Source organism: Ursus arctos, unplaced genomic scaffold (assembly GCF_023065955.2).
Source record: "Ursus arctos isolate Adak ecotype North America unplaced genomic scaffold, UrsArc2.0 scaffold_34, whole genome shotgun sequence".
Classification (NCBI taxonomy): Eukaryota; Metazoa; Chordata; class Mammalia; order Carnivora; family Ursidae; genus Ursus; species Ursus arctos.
Window position 1 is genome coordinate 5,051,593 of NW_026623030.1, and position 23,991 is coordinate 5,075,583.

The following is a 23,991-nucleotide window of genomic DNA, read 5'->3' on the forward strand; positions in this document are numbered from 1 at the left end:
CTGGCCTCCCGTGTTTGGCTCTTTCCCAAGCCTGACATGGCCCCTGGTGTTCTTGGTGTTCGCCCTGGGTTTTTAATAGCTGCTGTCGCTCCAGTGCAAGAATGGCCTGGGTTTGGTTTCCACTTTGTAAACAGAGGACAATGTTAACATTTTATCTGTCTTTTAAAACTGAAAACTGAGGTGGGTTTTGTGGGGGTTGGGCTTGGGGTGCTCTTTTAAGGCATGGGCTGGTTTGGGGACTTGGCCCCCCAATAGATCCTAGTGCCCCTGTGCTGATGCAACTTCTCCCACAGCACCCTGGACCTGCTGGACTGGAGCAGCCTCATTGATAGCAGGACTGAGCTCTCCAAGCACCTGGTGGTCCCTAACATGCAGGTGACCACCCCTCACCCCTGAGCTCTATCTCACTGGGGTGCAAGGTTGAGAGGGGAAATGTTCCCTGTCCCTTACCCTGGGGCAGCAGCCGGGGACACAGCTGGCTGAGATCAGTGTCCTTCCTGGCCGCAGAACACCCCTGTGGTCCGGAGGAAGAAGACAAATCCCTGAGTGCCCCACAGAGGGGGACAGAGACCCACGTCATCTATCCTTGCATGCTGGGTCGTCCCAAACCTCTGTGGCCTGAAATGGCAGTAATCCTGTTATCCCCCATCGCAGTTCTGGACTGACCAGCTGGGTGGCTCTAGCTCAGGGTTTCCCTTGCAGTTCTCAGAGGGTGGCGGGAGCTGGGGTCATTGTGGGGGGGTCCTGCTCACACGGCCAGCAGTTGATGCTGGCTGTGCATGGGGCAGGGCTTCCTCACCATGTGGTGGCTGGGTTGCCAGGGTGAGTGTCCCCCGAGAGCCAGGCGGGAGCACTGTCACCTTGTCCAGCCTAACCTCAGATGTTCCATAGCATCACTTGTGCCCAGTTGTGTGCGTAGAAAACAAGTCACTAGGCTGGCCTGTGTTCTCATTCTCACCAGGGAATGAGAACCCCCTTCCCTGCCCATCCTGCCTGTGGGAAGTGCCAGGACTGCACTCTGTTTGAAACCACCCCTCAAGCTGGTTGTAAAGCAGCAGCAGCACCTCGGGAAAACATCCCACAAACAGTGCCTTCCACAAGCATCTGGCCCCGGCTGACTGAGGGCCCAGCCCCCAAACAGCCTCTGAGGGCCAACAGAGGGCCATGCTCCAGGCCCCACCAGGAGTGCCCTGGGCGGTGTTAGCGGGCATGTGGTGTTAGCAGAGGGCCCAGTGCCCTATGGGCTTCCAGGATAGGTGCCCCCTGCTGCTGAGCACCAGCCCTCTGCTGACCTGCTGGCTCCCCGAAGGCCACCATCTGGGGATGGTGCCTCTGTCCCCACTGCTGTGTTGTCAATCTCCTGCAAGCTGTCCCTGTCTGCCTGTAGCCACCGTTCTTCCTCCGAGCCCTCTCCTTGCTAGGGGCTGAACCCCTCTGGGTGATTGAATGGGTCAAGGGTTACTTCCTTACCGTTGTGTGGGAGCAGAAGGGGAATGCCCTTCCAGGGTCCTGGAGAGGCTGTGGGAGCAGATACTTTGGGTGCAGGCCTGACCTGGGGCAGCTAGCCCTGTGAGTCAGAGGGTGCTGGTTGGCAGCAAGGTTCTGGGGTACCAAGTAGCCAGATGGCCTCAAGACAGGGCACTGATCTTTACTAAAAGCAGGGAAGGGGTGGGGATGAAGTGGCCTTGTGGGTCCTGGGGACCATGCACTGAGTATTGGTAGGCCCTGCACAGAGGGTGCCCTTGGGCAGTGGGAGTGGTAGCTTTGAGAGGTGCGGGCTTAGAGGCCTGCTGTGGCCTGACTGCGTGCTGCTCCAGACAGGACAGCTGGAGCCTCTGCTGTCACGGTTCATGGAGGAGGAAGAGCTGCAGATGACGAGGATGCTGCAGAGGATGGACATCCTGGCCAAGGTCGAGGACCCTGGGATGTGCCCAGAGAGGGGGGCACCTGTCTCACCTGACACCAGTTAAACCCTCTGTCCCACCCCTGCACCTCTTAGAAAGCCACCGAGATGGGCGTGCGGCTGATGGTGGACGCCGAGCAGACCTACTTCCAGCCGGCCATCAGCCGCCTGACCCTGGAAATGCAGCGCAAGTTCAATGTGGAGAAGCCACTCATCTTCAACACATACCAGTGCTACCTCAAGGTACGGCCCCCTCCTGCCGTGTCCCGCCGGCCCTCGGGTGAGGGGTGCCGCCCTCCGAGTCCCATGCTGGAGTTGGGAGAGGCCTCTAGCTGAGTGTGATGGACTCTGAACAGGAAGAAGGGCCCGGGGCCCTGTCACCAACTGGGTACCGGCCCCTTCTCCGGGCATCAGATCCCAGACGGGGTGTAGAAGGGGTAGGAGGAAGGCGAAGGAGCCTTTTATCAGTTTGTTTCATGCACCTTAATCCCCACATTTTGAAGGCCTCATGAGTCACTTGTTTTTGCTGCCATTTTTTAGTTCGAGTCCCATCGGATCAGATGAAAGCTCTGGTCCCCTCCCTACAAAAAGACTTGCTCAGAATTTTGCACGTACCGCAGGGAGCCCAGAGTGCTTCAGGGTGGGATAGCTGAGCACAAACCTGGGCTGGGGTCCTCTGGAACCAGGCAAGTATTTGGAAGACATGGTGTAGGATGGGTATCCAGGCTTCAGGGGGTGGGGGGAAGTGGGTTGGTTGCGGGGGAGGTCCAGTCAGGTGCCCATAGCATTCAACATCCCTGCCCCTGAGTCAGCCCAGGGAGACTCTGGAGTGTACCATGGCTGCTGGCACTTAGTCTGTCCCCCAACAGGGTTGTCCCAGGCTACACAGAAGAATCCCCATATCTAAGGGGCCTTCCTCACTCCTGCTTGTCTCCCAGCTCCCCTAACCACCCACAGGTCAGGCAGCTGCTGCTGGCCCTGGTGTCCCAGGGTATAGTCACCCTGGGTCCCTGGGCCTCTGGGGACACAGGCTGCAGGGGGCCTCATCCTGGTCATCATCAACTTTTGGCCCTGGTTCTACAGGACGCCTATGACAACGTCACCCTGGACGTGGAGCTGGCTCGCCGCGAGGGCTGGTGCTTTGGGGCCAAGCTGGTGCGGGGTGCATATATGGCCCAGGAACGTACCCGTGCGGCACAGATCGGCTATGAGGACCCCATTAACCCTACGTACGAGGCCACCAATGCCATGTACCACAGGTGTGCCAGCCCTCCTTGGCCCCCAGGGCCTCATGGCTTCCTGGGAGGGGGAGTGAGGGAACAGGGCAGGGATGCTGGCACTGAGCCCACACGACTCCCATCTGAAGGGGCAGCAGCCCTGCGTATCAGAAGCCTCTGCAGGAGCAGGAGGGAGACTTATGCTTGAGGCCAGAACTAATTCCTCTGCTTTTAATTTACTGTTTATTTTTTGAATCCTCTGCTTTTGTTCTACCCTTTCCAAAAACTATTAAGGTGCCTTTTTAGTACAGAAAAGCCCCCAGCCAGCCCTTGGTGACCCTTAGGACAAGGGATATGCCCTGAGTGGCCCTCCTGACTTGTATATAGTCCGTTTGCTTTCCCTGTTACACACTGGGGTCATCAACTGTCTGCATCTGCTTTTGGTCCGTGTATCTTGCTGACTTGTCATGCAGCAGGGACAGGCGGAGCCTGTGATTTTTCTCTAGGAGGCTGTATGTGTGTTGCAAATTCAGACCCTGAGCATCTCCCTGGTTCCCGCTTCCTCCCCGGCAGAGCTTCCGAGTATGGCATGTGTGTACCCACATCAGCTTTGGCCTTATGCATTCAGCCCTGTGCCCTTGCTTTTCCGTGTAACACCCATCTGAATTGTCCCGTGTCCGCGTGCAGGCCCACGGTGTTAACCCACCAGTTAGCAGCGTGCCCATCCAGGTCATTACAGTAGTGACCCATAGCACACCTTGCCCCCATGTACTCACAGGCGAGGACACAGTTGTGGCACCTTCCTAGCAGTGGAGTTGGTGGGTCCGAGGACATGCACCATTGCTGCCAGATGGTAGCACCCTTACACTGTGTGCAGAGGGAGGCCCCCCACCTCCAGGCCTTTAATTTCCTTGTGGACACCTTCCCGGAAGTGAAGGTGCATGTGTCACGGGTGCCTGGGGCACTGTGCCCCAGCTAGTGCCCTGTCGAATGTCTAGCCCTGGGTGCTGCTCCTGTTTTCTCTCTTACCCACGAGGTGCTGAGGAATGACAAGTGCAGCCTTGGTCCCACTGCTGTGGCCTCACTTGGGAGGAGTGGGCTGGCTGGCTGGCCCTGGGCCTGCCGGTGGCCTCTGCAGGTTGGGGCTCATGTGGCACTCCCCTCAGGTGCCTCAACTATGTCCTGGAGGAGCTGAAGCACAACACCAAGGCCAAAGTGATGGTGGCCTCCCACAATGAGGACACGATTCACTTCACGCTGCGCAGGTAGGCACCCCCAGTGGGGGAGGGGGAGGGGGGAGTGCTTTGGAAGCATGCGCACACTGACCGGCCAGCCGCGGTGGTGTTTGCGGGGTAACGTCTGTGTGGTGAGCTGGCGTGGCAGCTTTAGCGTCCTGCAGGCCCCCTGCCTCCCAGGCCCGGCTGGGCATTGGCACTGCAGTAGCAAAAAGGCTATTTGCAGTTACGTTGGTTTTTTAAAATTAATACCTGACTTATTAAAGTTGCAGACTCAAAAACTAAATTTCATTCGGTGATTTACGTAGCTTCCTGAAATGCACGGTGTGTAACGTCAGCACTCCTCAGGAGGCCTCTGGCGCGTCACCTGATTTATAAATAATTTCTCTTAAATGCTTTAAACTGCATTTGGAATTTAATATAGTCTGTTTTCTCTTTAAATGCCTTTCCTGTGGAGCAAAACTTTGGTAGAATCCATACAAGTCAGATATAGGAATAAGGTGAAGTAAATTCTTAAATACTCGTGTCATTACCATGTTTTCGTGTTTTCTGTCTTAATCCAAGCAGCACCACACGGGGGGTTCTAGCCCCAGCCGCCACCTTCCTGGGCTTGAGGCCCCGCAGAAAGCACAGCGGCGGCAGCCTTGCTGGACCCAGCCTTTCCCAGGAGCAAAGCAGAGTACCCAAGGCTTGTGGCTGAGCAGGGCTCTGGGAAGGAGGGGTGAAGGCACAGCCAGGGCAGGGCACAGCCAGGCTGGGCACCTGCGGGGCACTGCCTGATGAGTGGACTCTGGTCCCTCCACACCCATTCAGTGACGAGGCATTTATTCTCTGCTTGTGATGGCACTGCTTTTTTACAGCCTGAAACTGCAGCTGAAAACCGTGATTTCTCATGCACAGCGGTCATGGCCATCAGGGTGGGGACAAGAGCACCGAGGCCACTAGTGCCACCTGGGCTGAGTGCAGACTGACGAGGCTCCCTCCCAAGAGTCCCTGCCAGGGTCGTGTCTGACTGCTTCCGTGGGATGGGTGGGGGGCCGAGTGGAGTCCCAGCTGGACAGGACTGTTCCGCGTTCTTCTCTCCATCCCTAGGGACTTCCCAGGTGCTCATTTCCTGCCTTGGATGCCCCAACCTTGTCATTGGATGTCAGAGGGCCAGGGGCACCTTTTGTGCTCAGTGCAAAAAGAAAAAAAAAAAAAAAATTAGGTCTAGCCCGACTTTTAAAACAAACACCTGATTAAATTGTAAATCTTAAAATCTGGTTTTCCCTTAGACTTAAAAATATTACTCTGTGATGGAAACTTGATCAAAGCTTGAACCCTCGAGGGCACCAGGGTCCTCCACTAGACGACGTACACCAAGAGCCTCCCTGCACCCCTCGCCCAGCACTTGGGGGCCTGCACCCCTGCACAGTGGCAGGCCCCCGTGTGGGTCAGTGGTATGGAAGGTGGCGCCCTCCTAGGTTTCAGTTACAGGCTCAGCAGGCTCTGGTTGGCCACTCACATTTAATGCAGGCATCACAGGTAGTCCATTCATTCACAGAGGACAGTGGAACTCTGAAAGGTGTAACCTGTCCTCAGAAGGGCTTTCTTCCTCCTGTCTTCTGAGTCTTCCCACCAGAACATGTCTGTTTTCACCATCTTAGCAGGGGCAGCCTCCTGCCGTGGACACGGCCCGCCCCCATCTGGAATGCCAGCCGAGCATGCTCTCCTCTCTCATAGCCTCCTGGGCCTGTGCCAGGCTCTACAAATACCACTGTCGTGGAGGAGGCTCAGCCCCTCCAGTCCGTGGTTCTGTGCTTCTGCTCTGGGAAGCCCGCAGCAGTTTGGGCTTGCCTTCCCTGAGGAAGCGGTAGGGGTCTCTGGTGCCACATCAGGGATCTCAGTCTGACAGCCTGAGTCAGCTTTGGCAAAGTGGCAAACCAGCGCAAAACTCAGAGGCCTGGGGTCTGTCTTGCATCTGTGGTCAGCTGAGGCCTGACTGGACCTAAATGGCTTCATTCGTTGGCAGGGGCAGCACAGGGAACTGCATCACATGTCCAGTTTCCAATAGGCCAGCCCAGGCTTTGCCACATGGTGGCCTCATGCTTCCAGAAGCCCTGGAGAAGGCAGGACTCTGCCCACATCCCATTTGCTATTGTCTTGTTGGCCAAAGGAAGTCAGGAGGCCCAGCCTAGATGGCAAGTGGAGAGCCCCCATCTGCTGGGAGAAGCTGCAATCACGTGGCAGAGGGCGTGGAGAGGGGTCAGCAGCCATCATTGTGGGAGCCACCAGAGTGTCCCTACCATCAGTAGTCAGGCAGGCAGCAATATGGTGGCAGCCCTACTCTAACAGGGTTCATGTTCCAGTGGGGAACAAAGATACCTAAACTGGAGACCAGGGCAACGTGGTAGAGATTGTGGCCTGCTTCAGACTGGGTGGCCCCCACAGTGGAGTCAGACTCTGAGGGAAGGAGGGGAAGGGCTTATGGGATGACCCTCATGCCAGGGTGAGGTGTCCTCAGTGCTCTGAGAGCCAGGAGCCTGAGACAGAAGAGGAGGACCCTGGAGACAGGGAAGCACACTCCTGGCCGACAGCCTGGGTGGGTGTGAGGGGGACCCAGGCTGAATATACCCTGAGGGAGGTGGAAGGATGAGGGCAGGTTCCAGAGTGCTGGTGCAGGTATGTTGAGTCTGGACATGTGGATACAGGAAGCTGGAGGTAAAAATGTGGGAATCCTCAGCAAGTAGACATTTCGAACCCTGGGAATTTTTGTAAGATCCTATCAGAGGAGGTGTGAGGACAGGAGAGGAGGCTGGACAGAGTTGGGGGCCACCCACCCCAACATCTGAGCAGTGCTAATAGAAACGTGAGCCTCGTCTACTCTAAATGTTCCATTAGCCACACAAAAAAGATAATTTTAATAATACCTTTCAGTTAGCCCAACATACCCAAAATATTACCTGTATTCAGCACTTCAGAAAAACAATGCATTCTTTTTTCCACAGTTTTCAAAATTCCATATGTTTGATACTTGCAGCCCATCTCAGTTTAGGCCAGCAGACTTCTAAAGGCTCCACGGTCACCAGTGGCTAGTACTGCTATATGGGACAGAGCAGCCAGCAAGGGGAGGACAAGAGACCGGGTCAGGTCGAGGGACTGAGGATGTGGCACTGAAGCAGAGGGGCTCAAAAAGGGGCAGGGGAGGGCCTCTGGGAGTCTCCCCAGGCCACACCTTGGGGCAGGCTTGCCTTGCTGGGTCAGGGTACCAGAACAGAGGTCAGGGCAGACAAGAGGGAAGGGAGAGAGAGCACAGTGGGAGGGGGAGGAGGGAACTTGGTAGCCATGGGCTGAGGTGGGAAGCAGAGGGCGAAGGCTTAGTTGGGCAGCACAGAGCCTACAGCCATGCCCATGCTGCAGGGGATGGAGGCTAACATGTATGCCTGCAGATCTGGGAGTGGCAGCCGGCCGGGGTGGCGGGGGCTCACCTGCCGCACTGTCTGTCTATAGGATGGAGGAACTGGGCTTGTACCCTGCCGATCGCCAGGTGTACTTTGGACAGCTACTGGGCATGTGCGACCAGATCAGCTTTCCACTAGGTGAGCTAGGCCTCCCTGGGGAGCAGGGGTGGGGGTGTCCAGGGCTGGGACTCACTGCTTCTGCCTGTGTACAGGTCAGGCAGGCTTTCCTGTGTACAAGTATGTGCCCTATGGCCCTGTGATGGAGGTGCTGCCCTACCTGTCGCGCCGTGCCCTGGAGAACAGTGGTGTTGTGCAGGGCGTGTGGCGGGAGCGACAGCTGCTGTGGCAGGAACTCAAGCGGAGGCTCCGCACAGGCAGCCTCTTTCACCGTCCAGCCTAGTGTTCAGGGGCCACCATCGTCACCCACCTTCAGACTCGGCCTCCAGCCTTCGCCTGGGAGGGGCTCTAGGTGGCTCCCGGGCCAGTGCCACAGCCATAGCCCAACCCCAACCTCATGTGGATTCACCTTTTTATGACCTTGACTGAGACCTGCTGGAAGTGGGGCCTCAGCACCCCTCTGGCCCCTGCTTAGGATGTGGGTGCTCAGGCTTTGTCTGATGCCTGCCAGAGCCACTGGCAACTGTCAGGAATGGCCTTTCAGCAAGTGGGCACGACTCCCATCTCTGCCTGCCCCCATGACCTTGGACCCGAAGGACTACTTTCTGTCAGGGTTTGTCTAACCTACACCCCCTGAGCCCCACAGGCGGGCAGTCACCAGGCTGGGGAAGCTGGCCTGGTCAATAAACCACTACTTTTGCAGCCCTTAACCTCACGCCTGCAATGCTCTTTCCCTTGCACCATCATACGGGGTCAGCATCAAAGATGGAGTGGCTCTGACGGCTCTGCCTCTCTGGCACCATGTGTCCCTGGGGGCCAGGCCCACTGTGGGTGGGGTGGACCCACCAGTCCCTCCCTTCAGGCTGTATCACAGATTCGGCTATGTGGGGTGCTGGACACTCCTACCCCTTAACTCCACAACCCATGACGACAGGAGGGTCCCTGGGCTCGGACCAATGCAGACAGGATGCTCCTAGGAGTAGGCTTGGTGCTTCTCTACCTGGGGGCTCTTTCCCCCAGACTTCCTGATGTTCTGTGCCCTTTGCCCCAGATGCCCCATTAGGCTCCTGCTGTTCTGACAGGAGCAGATGCATGGCTGCCTGCCCCCACCTCCAGCCTCCCAGAGCCGACTAGATGTGATGTGGTCCGAGTGAGTTGGGGCTTACCCCGGGGGAAAGGTGGTGTGGCTGAGCCTGCAGCTCCATGAGGGAGCCCCAGAGGGGGTGCCCGTGGGAGGAGCCTCTGTGACAAAGCGGGGTGGGGGCAGATATCTGCTGGTTCCTCTGTAGGCCACGGAGCTACAAGGCGAGGGCTGTTGTTGGGCCCTGGTTGTGGCAGATACCACAGAGCTATCACACAAGCCACATGCAGGCCACACTGAAGTACCTTTATTTCTCTGGGCCTCACAGAGCTTGGGCCTTGCAGTGTCTTCCACTAACTTAGCGGGCTGCACCTGCCAAGGGAGGGGTGGAGACCAGAACATGGGGCATGGCAAAGGTCAGGATGTGCCCAGTGGAGTGGGAAGGTGCTAGGACCTCCAGCCCCACTCTCCCCTGACTATGGGGCAGCCAGCCAGCCAGAACAGACCTACTCTTCCCTTTATCACACCATCCTAGCTTTGGACAAAACAAAATCAGACAAAGGTGGGTGGCAGGTGCAGCCAGGGTCCACCTGGCCTCTCCTCAGAGGGTCAACCCCTCCTGCAGGCAAATGGGTAGGTGGTGGCCAGGTGTTGGGAAGATAAGTTCCACTCAGCTTTCTGCTGCTTGTGGTGACAGGAACAGGGCTGTCTTCTCAGCCATGATGGGCAGCAGGTAACTGGCAGAGACCCCACCTGGTCACAAGGCTGTCTTCCCCACCTGGCAGCCCCTCTGCTGTAGCTTCCTGATGAGTTCCAACAGGTTCATCTGCAGTGTCAGCTCCTGGGATGCAGAAGGGCTGCTGTGAGACCAGAATGACACCTGGTGTCTCCTGTCCTGGCAAAAGCCCCCTTTTCCCAAGGGCCCAGAGGCAGATATTGGGGTCTACAGAGTGCCAGGCAATGAACCCATAGGACTGACTTCCAGTGAATCCTGGCCACGGCTTGCCAGAATGGGACAGAAGCAGGGACGCTGCCCCGCAACAGGGCCTGCCGTTGCCCTGGCTCAGTGCAGAGGTGTATGTAGGGGAGGAGCAAATGAGGGCCCTGTGAGCAGCAGGCCTGGGGAAGGTAGACAACACTCCCACAGCCAGCTGGCTTGCCCTCCTATGGGCAGAGGCAGTGGGACTTGCCTTACTAATTCTTCCCTCCTCCCCTCCCCCCACACACTCTGGGCCTGGCTCCCCAGGGACCAGTGATAAAACCCCAGAGGGAACTGGGCCTCTGGGAACCAGCATCCCCTGCGATGTGCTAGGGCAGGCCTGAGGCACTGACCTGTGGGTTGGTGGTCACATAGAAGCCAGCAACCCCAGCCTTCTCCAGTGTGCTCTGCTGGTCTGCCACCTTCCGGTCCAGCTCTAGGACGATCTTCTGGTCCATTGCCCGCTGCTCTTCACGGATCCGGTGCTCCACTGCCTGCAGGGTGAGGGTGGCTCAGGGGCTCAGCCCCCTGACCATCACACACTGCCTCAAACACACACTGGTCGCCGGCCACTTCCTCCAACCCGTTCCCCATTCCCAGTGGCTCCAAGACCACCCATGGTGCCCTTACCGCACCCAGGTTACTCCTTTCTCGGCCACACTGAACCCTGCAGAAGGGCTCAGCTGCCCTACCTGGAATGCTCTCCCTTACAGAACCCCCAGCCAGGTGTCCTCCCTTTGCTGTGCCAGGCCTTGCCCAGCACGACTGCTCGAGACCACCATGAGCTGGCCAGATGCCAGGTCCACTTCTGCTTACTAACAAGTTGCCAACCATCTCTGGGCCTTTGTTTACGTTCCTCCCCACTGGGGCTGCCTGCTGATTCCAGCTTGGCACCTCTTCCCTGTACACCCAGGCTCCGGGCTGCCTGGGGCCCTGCATAAGCCCTTCCATGCACCCCCACCACCCATGGCTTCTTGGTTACATATAAGTCTGGTTGTCCTGAGCAACCTGGGAGCAGACTGGGCCTCTGCTGGCTGGCCCCATCATCCCACCACTGCCCTGAACAGGCCCAGCCCTTGAAGAGCTATGGTCTTGGGAAGCAGGGGGATCAGTCTCTACCTGGTCCTGCTACACCCAAACCTCCATAGTGAAGAGCCACATTTGGGGACTCATCAGGCCTCCAACGGCCCACCCAAGTTGAGGCCCAGAGCAGCCAGCAGCTCCCAAACCACCCTGAGCCCTCTTCACCACAGCCCAGTCAGCAGAACCCAGGTGATACCCACCTGGCTCACAACCCTACCTCCAGCTCACGCTGCTGAGCTGCCTGGAGCACGGGCAAGTTGTGGGGTCGGCAGGCCTGCTGGGCTTCCTGGTGCTTCTGTCGCAGCGCCTGCCTGAGCACTAGGAGATGAGACCAGAGAAGTCCAGCACGTGGCGGGGGGGGGGGGGAGATGGAGGGGGACAGGGAACACTTCTTGCCTTGGCACCTACCCTGGCTGGCCCACCATGGGGCAGCCAGGCCAAGGTGCAGAGGTGAAGCCCTTGCCTGATGACCCAGCCTGCCTGAAGCCCTGTACTAGAAGCTGGGTGGAGTTCTGGGGGACACCTAGTTCCCTACCCCACTCAGTCTTGCCCTCACCCAGGGCAGGGCCTCTCTCCAGCAGTGAGGATCCAGGGAACTCTGGAGGGTGCAAGGCAACTGAGACCAAGAGAAGTGGGAGACTGTAGTCCAGAGGCTTCTGGGCTCAGATGGCCAGAGGCCAGCAGTCCTAGGTGTGAGCTGCCCATCACCCATGGGACGTTCATTGAGATGTCCAAGAGACCACCCAGGCAAAGTCTGGAAAAGGAGGGCGAGGAGAGGAGTCGTTGTGCCCAAGTATGGCACAGCCTCTGCCCATGGAGGCGTGGTGGTATCATTCCCTCAGTGCTGCCCTTTAGGGTGGGCAGAGCTGCCCCATCCCATCCATAGCTCCCAGAGGGAGTAAGGTGGGTACGAACCCTGGGAGGCCCAAGGATGGGATGAGCCATCATTAGAGGCTCTGTGCTGGGGACTCTGTGTTGCTTGGAGTGGGGCTCACCATGGCCACTGAGAATAAGCTCCCACAGCTGCCATTAAATGACACCATAAATATAAGCAAAACTGTCCACTCTCCTAGGACTGGACAGAGGAGAAAGGTACCATGGAATGGAAAGAAACCAATTATAAAACAATACTCAAAACCACACAGCCCAGGGCCACCTGGGTGGCTCAGTCCGTTAAGTGTCCAACTCTTGATTTTGGCTCAGGTCATGATCTCAGAGTCATCAGATTGAGCCCCACATCAGGCTCCACACTAAGTGTGGAGCCTGCTTAAGATTCTCTCTCTCCGGGGCGCCTGGGTGGCCCAGTCGTTAAGCGTCTGCCTTCAGCTCAGGGCGTGATCCCGGCGTTCTGGGATCGAGCCCCACATCAGGCTCCTCCACTATGAGCCTGCTTCTTCCTCTCCCGCTCCCCCTGCTTGTGTTCCCTCTCTCGCTGGCTGTCTCTAACTCTGTTAAATAAATTAATAAAATCTTTAAAAAAAAAAAAAAAAGATTCTCTCTCTCCCCTCTCCCTCTGCCCTTCTCTCCCACCCACCGCTCTCTCTCTCTCAAAAAACAAACAAACAAACAAACAAACAAACAACAACAAAAAACCCACTCAAACTACACAGCCCAAATCCTAGACCATTTTCAAGTGGCCAGATCTCCCCTATAAGGAGTGGTCTCTGGCCATAAGGAAACACAAACCCAACACTATGTCTTAAGCAGACACCTCTTAGTAGTTTGGCACCTCCTATGCCCAGAACCCTCCCAATCTTCTGTTTCTTGGCATTCTGTGCCCACCTCAACAATGGCATTTATTACATTAAATGAGTTTGAAACCAAGAGCCACACTTAAGACACAGGAAGACAGGAAGATGCTCCCTGGTTAATGCTTACACCCCGTGGAGGCAGGACAGGAGGAAATAGATAAATGCAGGGATACGTCATCTCCTTTACTCCATTTATGAAATATTGCTGCAAATCCCAGAGACAACTCCCAAATTCCACTGGGTAAGCAACCATAGGTGAGAAGAGAGCTGTGGCCATTGCCCAGGCGGAAGGGGCCTGGCTTTAGCAATGACCAAGGAAAGCAATGGCAGCCAATCACCACCACCTGCTGAGTTGGAAGGAAAGGGCAGAAAGTCACAGGGAGCTCACTCGCTGCTGGTGGCATTAAAATGTGCCCGAAACTTCCAAAGGACAAGTAGCAAAGTGTCTAAAGGGTTATCAAAAACTCCTCAATTAAAAGGAACCAGGATTCTATGAAGAAATTGCTGTCCACCTCCCACTTTTATTATTCTGAGTGCTTTACTGGCTCACTGAACTAGTAACCTCTTGTGGAGATAAACACAGATCACCCACAGGAGAACAAGAACTACTTACTGACAAAAAGAGACTAAGTGACCATCACTGCCTGCATTTGGCAGAGACTCAAGCACAGGCAGGAGAAGTGGGAAAGCTTTATGGTGGCCAAAGGGGAAGGTGCATCCTGACGGGAGGCTGCTGGAGAAGCTGGAGGGGGGCCGAAGCAGGGAAAGAACTGGAAAAGATGAGCTTAAACACCTTCCTGCACCAGAATGCAAGGAAGTGCTTCAAGAATGATGGGGACACATCAAAAGGACAGAGGAGCCAGCCCAAGAGCTCTCCCACTGACCAAATGTGGCACAGTTTGAGCACTACAAAGAGTAATGAGCTATGTACTTTGGATTTGTGACTGTATGCATCCTACCCCTCAATAGAAATGTTTACAAAGACAACCACTCCAACGGCAGGGAAAAGGTAATACCAATTCTATAAAAACTCTTCTAGAAAACAGAAGAGAACTCTTCCTCAACTCACACTCTCTGAAGCCAGCCTTACCCTAACACCCCATCCAGACAAAGACATTACAAGGAACTACAGATCAACGTCCATTATAAACACGGAGGCGATATTCTTAACGCGATTTTAGCAAATCAAATCCAACATAAACAAAGGGTAATACATCCTGACCAAATGGGATTTATCCCAGGAATTAAAAAATGACTAATTCACCCAAGTTAACCAAAAAGCCATGTGATCATCTCCATAGATGCAGAAAAAGGGGTTCAACAAAACCCCACGTCCACTCCTGAAAGAAACAATCATTTTTGCCACAAACGTTTAAGCTGTCTATCATCGTGCCTGGACCTGCTGTCCAGTGTGCAGGAAACACAGAGGGTGGAGAAACGGTTAAATGACAGCATGAGGAAGTAATCTGACAGATCCAGAATGGGGGCATTCTACAGGTAGAACGCCCCAGACTCTTCGGAAAGAAAAGTCAGTACCACAGTGAATGGGGCTATTCCAGAAGCAGAGAGACCAAAGTAACCAACAGCAATGCATAAAGCTACACTAGCCTCACAAAGTGAGTTTACGGCAAGCTGGATAACGTAACTGTGGACTGAAGGTCAGAAGACACCCTGGAATGATTGTTTTCAGGATGCTGTCCACCGTGCTCGTACCGGAGAGTGTTCTTGATCTGAGCACTGGTTCTCAATCCTGGGCCAAGGTTGATCCCCAAGGATGTCTGAAGACATTTCTGATTGTCACGGGGGGAATGTACCACTGTCATTTAGTGGGTCGAAGCCAGGGATGCTGGCTAAACAGCTTGCAATGCACAAGACATTGTCTTACCATTAAGACTTGTTCACAAATAACAATGCTGCAGTTGAAAACCCCAGTCTAGAGGAATGCTGCAGACTCATGGTGAAGCCCTGTGGTGTTGCATATATTTAGGGGTATTAAAGCTTTGGCAAAATGTTAATTATTGAATCTAGCTGGAAAGGATATGGGTTTACATTACACTATTCTTTCAACTTTACTGTATGTTTTAACTTTTTTTTTTTTAAATAAATTAGTTGGGTGAGAAAATAACAAAGGTGGGAAACTGATGGGGCAGGGAGAGCTGCCCAGCATACCTTGCAGTTAGGGGCTCCGGGAGACCCTTGAGTAGGGATGCCTGGGTGGGGCCAAGGCTCACGAGGTTTTGGCTGAGGGTGTGGCTCAAGCGAGGAAGTTTTCGGGTCCCAAGGGTGCCACAGGGCATAGTGCAGGGGAACTCAAAGTGCGGGTGGTGGTGTGGCCCTCTGCTCTGTCGGAGGGGGAACTGACCCTAAAGGGCACAGCAGAGCTGTCAACACTTCGGGGCATCACTGGGGGTGGTCAACCGCTACCGCTGACCACCACCACCGGGATCCGTCGGTGGACTGACCAGGCAGGGAGGCCTTGGGCCATCCTGCTTGTAGGAGGGTGGAGACATGGGCAAGTCCGGGCAGAGAGTCTGGATATTATGCTAACAAGGGGCCGTGCAACTGAAAAAATTAAACTGCCTTGACCCCTTTGTCACCAAAAAAACCCCGCTAGCAGTCTCCGAGCCCTTGGCCTGGTCAATTTTAGGGACATCATCTGAGCGACACCCAAGGAAGGGCTCGGTCTGCACAGAGACTGAGAGCTAAACTCCCGGAGGAGAAGCGTGCGTCGTCCCGCCGCCCCCGCGCACCTCGGTGCTCATTCTGCAGCCGCAGGCGCTGGTTGTACAGGCTCTTCTCGGTGAGGTGCTGGATCTCCAGCAGCCCCTGCACGATCTCGAACACGGTGCCGTCGAGAAGCGCCAGGGCCAGGTCGCTGAGCGTGGTGTAGGACAGGCGCTGCTGGAAGGAGCTGCGGGCAGAGGGGCGCGGTGAGCGCGGGCAGGACTAGGGCCACTTCAGCCGCCCGTTCCGCCCCGCGGCCGCGCACCTGGGCAGCTCTTTCACTAGGCTCTGCAGCGCGGACAGCAGCTGGTAATGCCGCTCCTGCTGCCGGGCCCCATCTACCGCCTCCTCGAAGGCGCCGGTGTAGCGCTCCATGGCGCCCGAGCCCGGCCAGCCACCGGCCTAAGCAACGCCTACGTCAGTTCCTAGTGCGGCGCGTCCCGCCCATTTTACGTCCGTCTCCAACGCGGTGCGTCCCGCCCCCTTTTACGACAGTTAGCCCCGCTCGGCCCACTCTGCACCGTCCAGAAAGAGGCTTTCTCCACCCCTCCGCGGACGTTCGTAAAGAGGGTCCCTCATTGTCCCCGCCTCTTACCATGCCATTTTGCCCACGCGACTTCAGAGGCGTAAAACCACAGCCTCGAAATCGCGAGATTTCGAGGAAGCTCGCCCTGCCTGCGCAAGGTGGGCGCGAAACGAGCCCCCCCCCCCCCACTGGTCTGGGCTGCATCCTGGGGGAAAAGGTGGGGGGGGGGGTTCTCGTCTAGCGCCTGCGCCTGTTGCGCCTTGCGGGCCCCGGGTGGTCGCTGCTGTCACAACCTGTTTGCTCCTGTTTGCTCTCCGAAAAAGCTCTTGAGTCACTGATCCCCTCAGTACAAGCGGCGTGACCTTGAGCCGTTTTCGTCACCTTCAGGCCTCAGTCTCCTTGTCCTCCATTCATAGGACGTTTGTCCGGGTTACCTGTCAAGAGAGCCCCCACCCAAACATACACACCTGTGCAGGCTCTGGGAGCTCCAGCAGCGGCGGTGCAGTCAGGTCCTGCAGGAGGCGTCTGACTTCGGCTGGCCCAGGGTGGTCCCACAGCACTTTTGGGGAGGAGTCCCATTCCCCACCTCGCTTCCGCTTCCACCAGGGTAGTCAGCATGTCGAAGAAAACCTAGCCCAATGTCTCAGTCCAGCCTTGAGAAAAAAATTTCCTGGAATCCACAATTACGGTTTTCATAAGCCACAAAAATCTACAAAACAGAGTTTGGATTGCTGAATATCCTGCTGGGCTCATGGGGGCGGGGGATTCCCGCCATGGAGAACCAGCATTGTGTCTTCCTCATCTTAGTGGGAGGGTATTCAGTCCTGCGAAAAATTGGGAGGGGGCTGCTGTATAGCAAAATGCAAAAGTAGGTAGGCTTCTGAAGAAGACAACCAGAAAGAAGGCTCGTGTGGCCAATTTGAGCAGATGAATCCAACTGGCCATGGATTAGAATGCCTAGAGCTCTGGAGAAGAGGGCATTCTGACCCCTGGGGAGCTCTGTAGGGTTCAGGCCAAGGAGAGGATTTAGCCTAACTTAGGGCATTGCCCAGGATGATGTCTTGACAAAAGACTCCTTGACCAAACTTTGGGCAGGCTCCTCTGAGCACTCTTCTGACTAGGCCTCATGCTTGGTGATGTGGGAAACAAAGGCAGAAGGAAAAATTATTAAATTTCCTCACTACTTACAGCCCATTGACAAGTCCTTGAAACAGGCAGAGTGACATTCCTTTAGCGACTCAACTGCCTCAATGTTAATACTTTGCTAAGGGCAAAAAACAATCCTACCCCCCCCCCGCCCCCCGATCCTGTAGGTCTACTTTAACGTATAAAAATTGCTTTAGAAATTTCCTTTATCTCTACCCCCCCTCCCGGATACGTGTTGGCAATCACCCCTGCCCCAAGCATATGGCCGGATGATATATATCTGAAGGGTCTCATGACTAAGGTTTTATTAGACGGTAATATATGACCTTTTCCCAATAATAGCTAGCCCCCTCAAGGTCCTGGAAGCCTTGTTTCTAAGTTCCTTAGAGACTTTCACTATCCCTAACCTTCTCCCAACTTGAAAGTACATAATGGGCATGCCTCATGACCCCAGTGCAGCTCTTTCTGCCTATGGGTCCTGTCCCCGTGCTTTAATAAAACCACCTTTATGCACCAAGATTTCTCAAGAATTCTTTCTTGGCCGTAGGCTTTGAACCCTAGCATTTTTTCCTATATCACTTGGGCCCTGTCTTCAGCCTGCCTGGTCCACTTGTAGCAAGAATCCTGTTAAGTCAGTTTAGAGAGAAGCCCCTAGCCTTGATATCTGATTGACCTTGAAACTGATCAAATTCCTTGTCCCCTACTCACGTGGATCCATGTGGTTGGGCTGCAGCAGCCAAAGGGAGAGTGTACTGGGGTACGTGTTACAGAGGCTCCTGAGGGCTTGTTCTAAGAGCAGTAGAGAGATCTGAAGGTTTAGGGGCACAGACGATCAGATTTGCCTTTCACCAATTACATGGTACCCACCGTGGTGGGATTTGAGATGACAGGGCTTCAAGGGGGGGAGGGTGGAGGGAGGGCAACACAGGGAGGTGGGAGGGTTCTAGAGCCATCTGGGGTTGTACTGAAGTCCCCACATGGTCCTCACAGTTTTTTCTAGGGTGTTTCCTCAGTCCGGTCAGGGTTGGCTCTCCCTTCCCCACATGTTCTTGTGATCCCTCTGGACCTGGAGCCAGGAATGAACAGAATGAATGAATGACATGTGGGCACAAGCCACAGTGGAGAGCACCCTAGCACCCTGCACCATACTCCTGGCTGTTGACAGAAGCTGGAGCTGCCATACGGAAGCTGAGCAGCTGCGAGTGGCTGCAGGAATGGTCTGGGTCTAGTCCTGGGTACTGTCACTTCCCTGGAGATCATAGGCAGTAGGTGATCACAGCATCTGGGTGAGGGTGCCCACCCGAGTCCTGGAGGAGACCTAGATGGCGGGAGGTGCTGGGGTTTCAGTCTGGGCTCACCTCTCAGTTCCCCATCTGTGAAGGGCACCCGCATGAAGCCTAGGTCTGAGATAGAGATTCATGCTCTGGCCAGGTGGGTGACCACAAGGCCCCTCTGCCCAGGCAAGCTCCGTGTACCTGGTTGCTCCAAGTCCTGGGAAGTCTGGTTGGGCAAAGTCAGGCAGGCCTGGGTTTGGAAGCTGCTCCACAACCTTGCTCTGCAGCTGGAGCAGGAAGGCCCCCTCTGGCAACCCTGGTCTGACCTGCATTAGCAGCACTCCTTTGTAGTGTGGACGTAGGTAGTGGGTCACTCAGGGCTGCGGACTCCTGGGCCTCCTCTGGGTCACTAATGAGGGCCTAGTCTGGAGGGAGGGGTTCTGACCCCCTAGATCCCTAAGGCTGGTAGTGGTGGCACCCTGGGAGGTATGTCTGCAGAAACAGGGGGCTGGCATGTAGATGGGACACGCAGTGGGGATACATGTCCCCTGTGTGTGTGGACTCAGTGGAGCCACACAACCCTCACGTGCTGGGTAACGTGTACCATGGACCTTCACTCTACAGCCACTGTCTGTTTCCTCTACTTGGCCTCCCAAGCCTGAGAAGCTGGCTGATACCACTTCGGTGACTGGAGCACACTGGACTGGCTCTTCGATGTCAGGTGGGTACGGCTGATTGTTTTGTGTGTTGGGGAACTGCAGTCCCTGTCTCTGACTGCACGACTGGACAGGCACCGCTGAGTCTGTGGCATGAAGGGATGTGCATTTATGTGTGGGGCTAAGGGCTTCACTATGGTTTTTCTAGGGGTTGGTCCTTGAGTGTTGTGTGTGCCTCTGTTTTCTTTGAGTATTTTTATGTGAGTGTCTTGCTGTGTGTATAGAGACATGGTTCTGCTCTGGTGTCCTGGTGCCCTGCACACATCCACATAGGCCATGCAGACAAAGGCATGAACCACAGCTGCTATAAGTCTTGGCAGAATATCTGTGATCCTTCTAGAGCACTGGGGGAGGCCTGTGGAGGCCTCTTTCTAGGCCACTTTGCACTCACCCCCTGATTCCCCTAGGGGCTCTTCTGAGGTGGGTGTTCCCTGCCCAGTCCGTCAGAACAGAGTTGCAGATGACAAAACCCTCCACTGCCATGGGGGAATGGGCTTCTCAGTGATGGGGTGTCCCACAACCCATGCTGCACTTCTGGCCCTTTTGTTTCCTTGTCATCCTTTTTGGTGTATGGGGCAAGGACAAACATGTGATTGGTTTGTCAGTATGCACTGTAGATTTTCATGAAGTGAGTATGTGGAGAGTCAGCTCATGTTATTGTAGAGGCTGAAAAGTGTACCATTTGCAAGACTGAGACCCAGAAAAGCTGATGGTGTAATTTGGTGTGAGTCTGAAGGTCTGAGAATGGAGGAGCCAATGGTGTAAAGCCCAGTCTGAGGGCAGGAGATGTAATGAGTTGTTCTAGCTCAAACAGCAAGTCAAGGAAAAAAGGGTTGAATTCCTCCTTCCTCCGCTTTTTGCTCTTTCTATTCAGGCCCTCAGTGGGTTGGATGAGGCCCACACATGGTGTGGGGCGGGGGGGGGGGGGCAATATGTTTTGGAATCGGTTGATTCAATGGAAATGCTACACTGACCTGGAAATGCCCTCAGACATTTCCAGAAATATTGTTTAATCTGGACTCCCCATGGCCAGTCAGGTTGACACATAAAATTAACCATGATAAGTCTACCCCTTGTCAACTTGGCACCCATACACATCTCTTTAAGCCATAAGTAATTACTTATGGCCAAGTAAAGAGGTCATGCTTCTGTCTAACATGATACAACCTTTGTACGACAGAAAAGGCACTAACTCCTTCCCTAGAAAAGGAGGTAGGTCCTTGAGTGATGTTTACTTCTCCCCTTGATATCATGTACCTTAAACACTATGATGTGAAATTGGCTATGCTTAAATCCTATGATAAAAATTGGTACATCTTATGTTATATGATAAGAGCATAAGAGAGGGAAAAAAAAGATACACACAAATGTATTCATAGTAAAATAAGGAGGAAATACTCGTGACGATTATGGCCCTTGTTTCTCTTTCTGTACCTGATCATGTGGCCGCAGCTGGGATTTACAGTTACCTTCTTTCACTACCCCTTCTGTTTTCCCTTTGCCTTCAGTAAGCGCTTCAGCTGGTTTTGTTCTTTACCTGGTGGGTTGACCTAACCCTTCATTCCTGCCTATTACTTGGGTCATTGTAGTTTTACATTAACCTTGATCACAGGGCATGGTTAAACTGAGAGGGGCCCTAAGGGATCTCCTGTGCTCCAGACATATTGTACCTTACTTCTGTTGTGGACTAGTTGTCCAATTTTCCCTTGGTAGTCAGGATCAGTCACCCCAGGCAACACCACAATTCCCTTCCTTTGCTTATTGATTCAGAGGCACAAAGAGACCAAAGTGGCTGAGTGGCAGTCTTAACCCCCAGTTCTCCTGGTGGGAGCCTTTCTCTCTGTGTTTTAAGACCTTCAGGCCAGCAGAACATGAGGCTGTGGGACTAGGAATCAGAAACTTTGCTAGTGGGTGCCATTCCTATTTACATCCCGTGCTTCCTCGATCTATGACCTCTGGCTGTTGGAGAAACAGCACCATATGTTGGTCGCTAATTCAAAGCATATACAACCTTCTGGAGAAACTTGCCTTAGCCCCACAAGCTATTGCCACCTAGACTGTAACTGAGTCTTCAAAAGACCACTCTATCATTCTGTCAAGCCAGCTGGTTCAGGATGGTGGGGAACATGGTAAGATCAGTGAATTCCATGAGCATGAGCTCATTGCTGCACTTCTTTGGCTATGAAATGAGTTTCCTGATTGGAAGCAATGCTGTGTGGAATACATGATAGTGGCGAAGACATTCTGTAAGTCCACGGATGGTAATTTTGGCAGAAGCATCGTGTAGGGAAGGCAATCTGTATCCAGAGTAACTATCTATTCCAGTAAGGACAGAATGCTACCCCTTCCATGGTGGAAGGAGTCCAGTGGAATGAACCTGTCACCAGGAAGCTGGCTGATTACCGCTGGATAGTGACACGATATTGGGGCTCAGTGTTGGTCTCTGCTGCTGGCAGATTGGGCACTCAGTGGTGACTATATCCAAGTCAGCCTTGGTGAGTAGAAGTCCATTGTGCTGAATCTATGTATAACCTTCATCCCTGCCACCATGGCCACTTTGTTCACAAGCCCATTAGGCAATGACAGGGCTGGCTGGTGTCCAGAGAAGAGATCATCCTGTCCACTCGATGACTGAAATCCTCCTCTGCTGAGGTCACTCTTTGGTGAGCATTCACATTGGACAAATGTATCTTCATTTTTTTTTTTTTTGCCCATTCAGAAAGGTGTATCCACACACCTCTTTCCCCAAGTTTGTCACTAGTTTTCCAGTCATGTTGCTTCCAAGTCCCTGACTATCCAGCCAAGCCATTGGCCACAGCCCATGAATTGGTAATGGTACATCTGGCCGTTTCTCCTTCCAAGCAAAGTGCACAACCAAGTGCACTGCTGGAAGGGAGGATTTCCCTTCTCCACTGTCCTTTGAGGATGCCCCAGAGAGGGGCTGTAGTGCTGTTGCTATCCATTTCAGGTGGTGCTTGCCAATCGTGCAGAGCCACCTATAAACCAGGCCCACATCATCAGAATAGGACACTCCCCATGTAGGCCTTAGGTGCAGGCTGAGAGGGAAGGCAGTATAGCAGGAGTGGGGACCGTGGGCATTTGGGCCACTTCTTCATGTAACTTATTGTGCCTTTAGGGCCTGATCAGGCCCAATGACACCTGCACCCTTACTTCCACGTGATGTTGAAGTGCTGGTGTGCATGCCCATTGTTATGGCTTGGTGGATCAGATAGCACCCAGTTCATGATGGGCAGCTCAGGTGGCATGGTGAGTTGGTGGCCAGAGTCAAGTGTTCAGTCTCTACTAAGACCCAGTAGCAGGCCAAGAACTGTTTCTCAAAAGGAGTGTAATTATCTGCAGATGATGGCAGCCCTTACTCTGAAATCCTGAAGGCCTGCACTGCGGTTCACCAATAGGGGCCTACCAGAGGCCGCAAATAGCATCTGTCTCTGCCATTGATGCTTCAAGCACCCTTTGGTCTGCATGGGTACTGGCAGGAATCAGAGGTGAACACACCTTAGGTGATAGTCACTGTACCTCCTGAAGCTCTTTGGGTGACTGCCAGCCTCAAGGCATAGCCTTCTTGCTCTGGCCAGCCCGTACATGGCCACCCTCCTGTGGGGGGGCCACCCTCCTGTGTGAGGGGCCGCCCTCTTCCCCAGAGCCTCTCCTTTAAGAGCCTCTCCTTTAAGAGCACTCCTTTTGGATACTCTTGCGAAAGCCCACCCAGGAGGTCCTAGGCCAGCTGGATGGGTGCTGTAGAGCTTTCTGAATCAGGGTAACTGGGCTGGATTGGTGTCCTCTGGGCATGCTGGTGGCTCCAGGAGTGTGGAGCAGGTTAGGTCTGGGGAGGCGGGCAGTACTTAATGCCACTGTGATGTAAGCTGAAAAATGGTTACAAAACTAAATGTAATGTGGTATGCATTTTACTATATATATATATATATATATATATAGTAAATAATGTATATATATATATATTTGTGGTAGCATGTCGGGGAAAATGTCTTAATGGCTTAGAGTGTAAAATTATTAGGTCAAACAAAGGAATGAATCACTGATATATAATAAAGCATGGATAAGTCTCAAAGATACGATGCTGGGTGTAAGAAGTCAGACATAAAGGCTATATATTGTACGGCTTCATTTTCATGAAATATCCAGGCAAATGCATAGATACAGAAAGAGAGCAGATTGGTGGCTGCCAGGGCCTGGGAAGAGGGTGGAATGGAAAGTAACTATTTAATGGGAGGGAGTTTCTGTTTGGGGAGATGAAATGTTCTGGAATTAGGTAGTGGTGACAGTTGCACAGCTTTGTGACTAGATTATAAATCACTGAATTGGTCAGATATAAGAGGGTGAATCTTATGGTATATGAATTATGATCTCAATTTTTTAAAAAAGATTTTATTTATTTATTTATTTATTTGATGGAGAGAGAGACAGCCAGCGAGAGAGGGAACACAAGCAGGGGGAGTGGGAGAGGAAGAAGCAGGCTCCCAGCGGAGCAGGGAGCCTGATGCAGGGCTCAATCCCAGGGACCTGGGGTCACACCCTGAGCTGAAGTCAGACGCTTAACGACTGAGCCACGCAGGTGCCCCTATATCTCAATTTTTAAAATTGTGTGTTAAATAAATAAATGTGTACGTACATTTTTAAAAAGAGTTAACATGGGGAACAGGTATGACTCTCTGTTTGGTTCCCCCACTAGTGAGATTAAGAAAGACCTCCCAAGTGAGAACAAGCACCATTTATTCAGCGCCTGCTCTGCCTGGCACAGGGGTCAGCCACCAGCACTT

At 53.9% G+C, this 23,991-nt stretch overlaps 2 protein-coding genes across 6 annotated transcripts in view; one reads left to right on the forward strand and one right to left on the reverse strand.

The window, feature by feature from the left end:
• The window catches only part of PRODH (proline dehydrogenase 1), a 28,890-nt gene extending 13,955 nt beyond the window's left edge, over window positions 1-14,935 (forward strand). The window contains exons 8-14 of one of the 4 annotated variants that reach the window (XM_026486293.4): window positions 294-375; window positions 1,818-1,910; window positions 2,000-2,146; window positions 2,987-3,162; window positions 4,287-4,385; window positions 7,845-7,933; window positions 8,008-8,622. In XM_026486293.4, the coding sequence (XP_026342078.2) occupies window positions 294-375; window positions 1,818-1,910; window positions 2,000-2,146; window positions 2,987-3,162; window positions 4,287-4,385; window positions 7,845-7,933; window positions 8,008-8,195 (874 nt within the window). In that variant the 3' untranslated portion in view covers window positions 8,196-8,622. Of the gene's footprint in view, window positions 1-293; window positions 376-1,817; window positions 1,911-1,999; window positions 2,147-2,986; window positions 3,163-4,286; window positions 4,386-5,215; window positions 5,614-7,844; window positions 7,934-8,007; window positions 8,623-8,963 lie in introns of those variants that run through there. The other 3 variants (XM_044379501.3, XM_044379500.3, XM_026486295.4) reach the window with 3 other exon arrangements.
• Window positions 9,279-15,957, reverse strand: LOC113245931 (protein DGCR6). Of its 2 annotated transcripts, none has more exons than XM_026486298.3 (5): window positions 15,796-15,957; window positions 15,557-15,717; window positions 11,273-11,373; window positions 10,326-10,466; window positions 9,279-9,834 (listed from the first exon to the last, which is right to left on the reverse strand). In XM_026486298.3, the coding sequence occupies exons 1-5, from the start codon at window positions 15,903-15,905 to the stop codon at window positions 9,751-9,753; spliced, it is 597 nt and encodes a 198-aa protein (XP_026342083.1). In that variant the 5' UTR covers window positions 15,906-15,957; the 3' UTR covers window positions 9,279-9,750. The 2 variants fall into 2 exon arrangements, with proteins under 2 accessions (XP_026342083.1, XP_026342082.1); XM_026486297.4 differs by having other exon boundaries at window positions 9,279-9,853; window positions 15,796-15,955.
• Window positions 15,958-23,991: the final 8,034 nt, after the last annotated feature.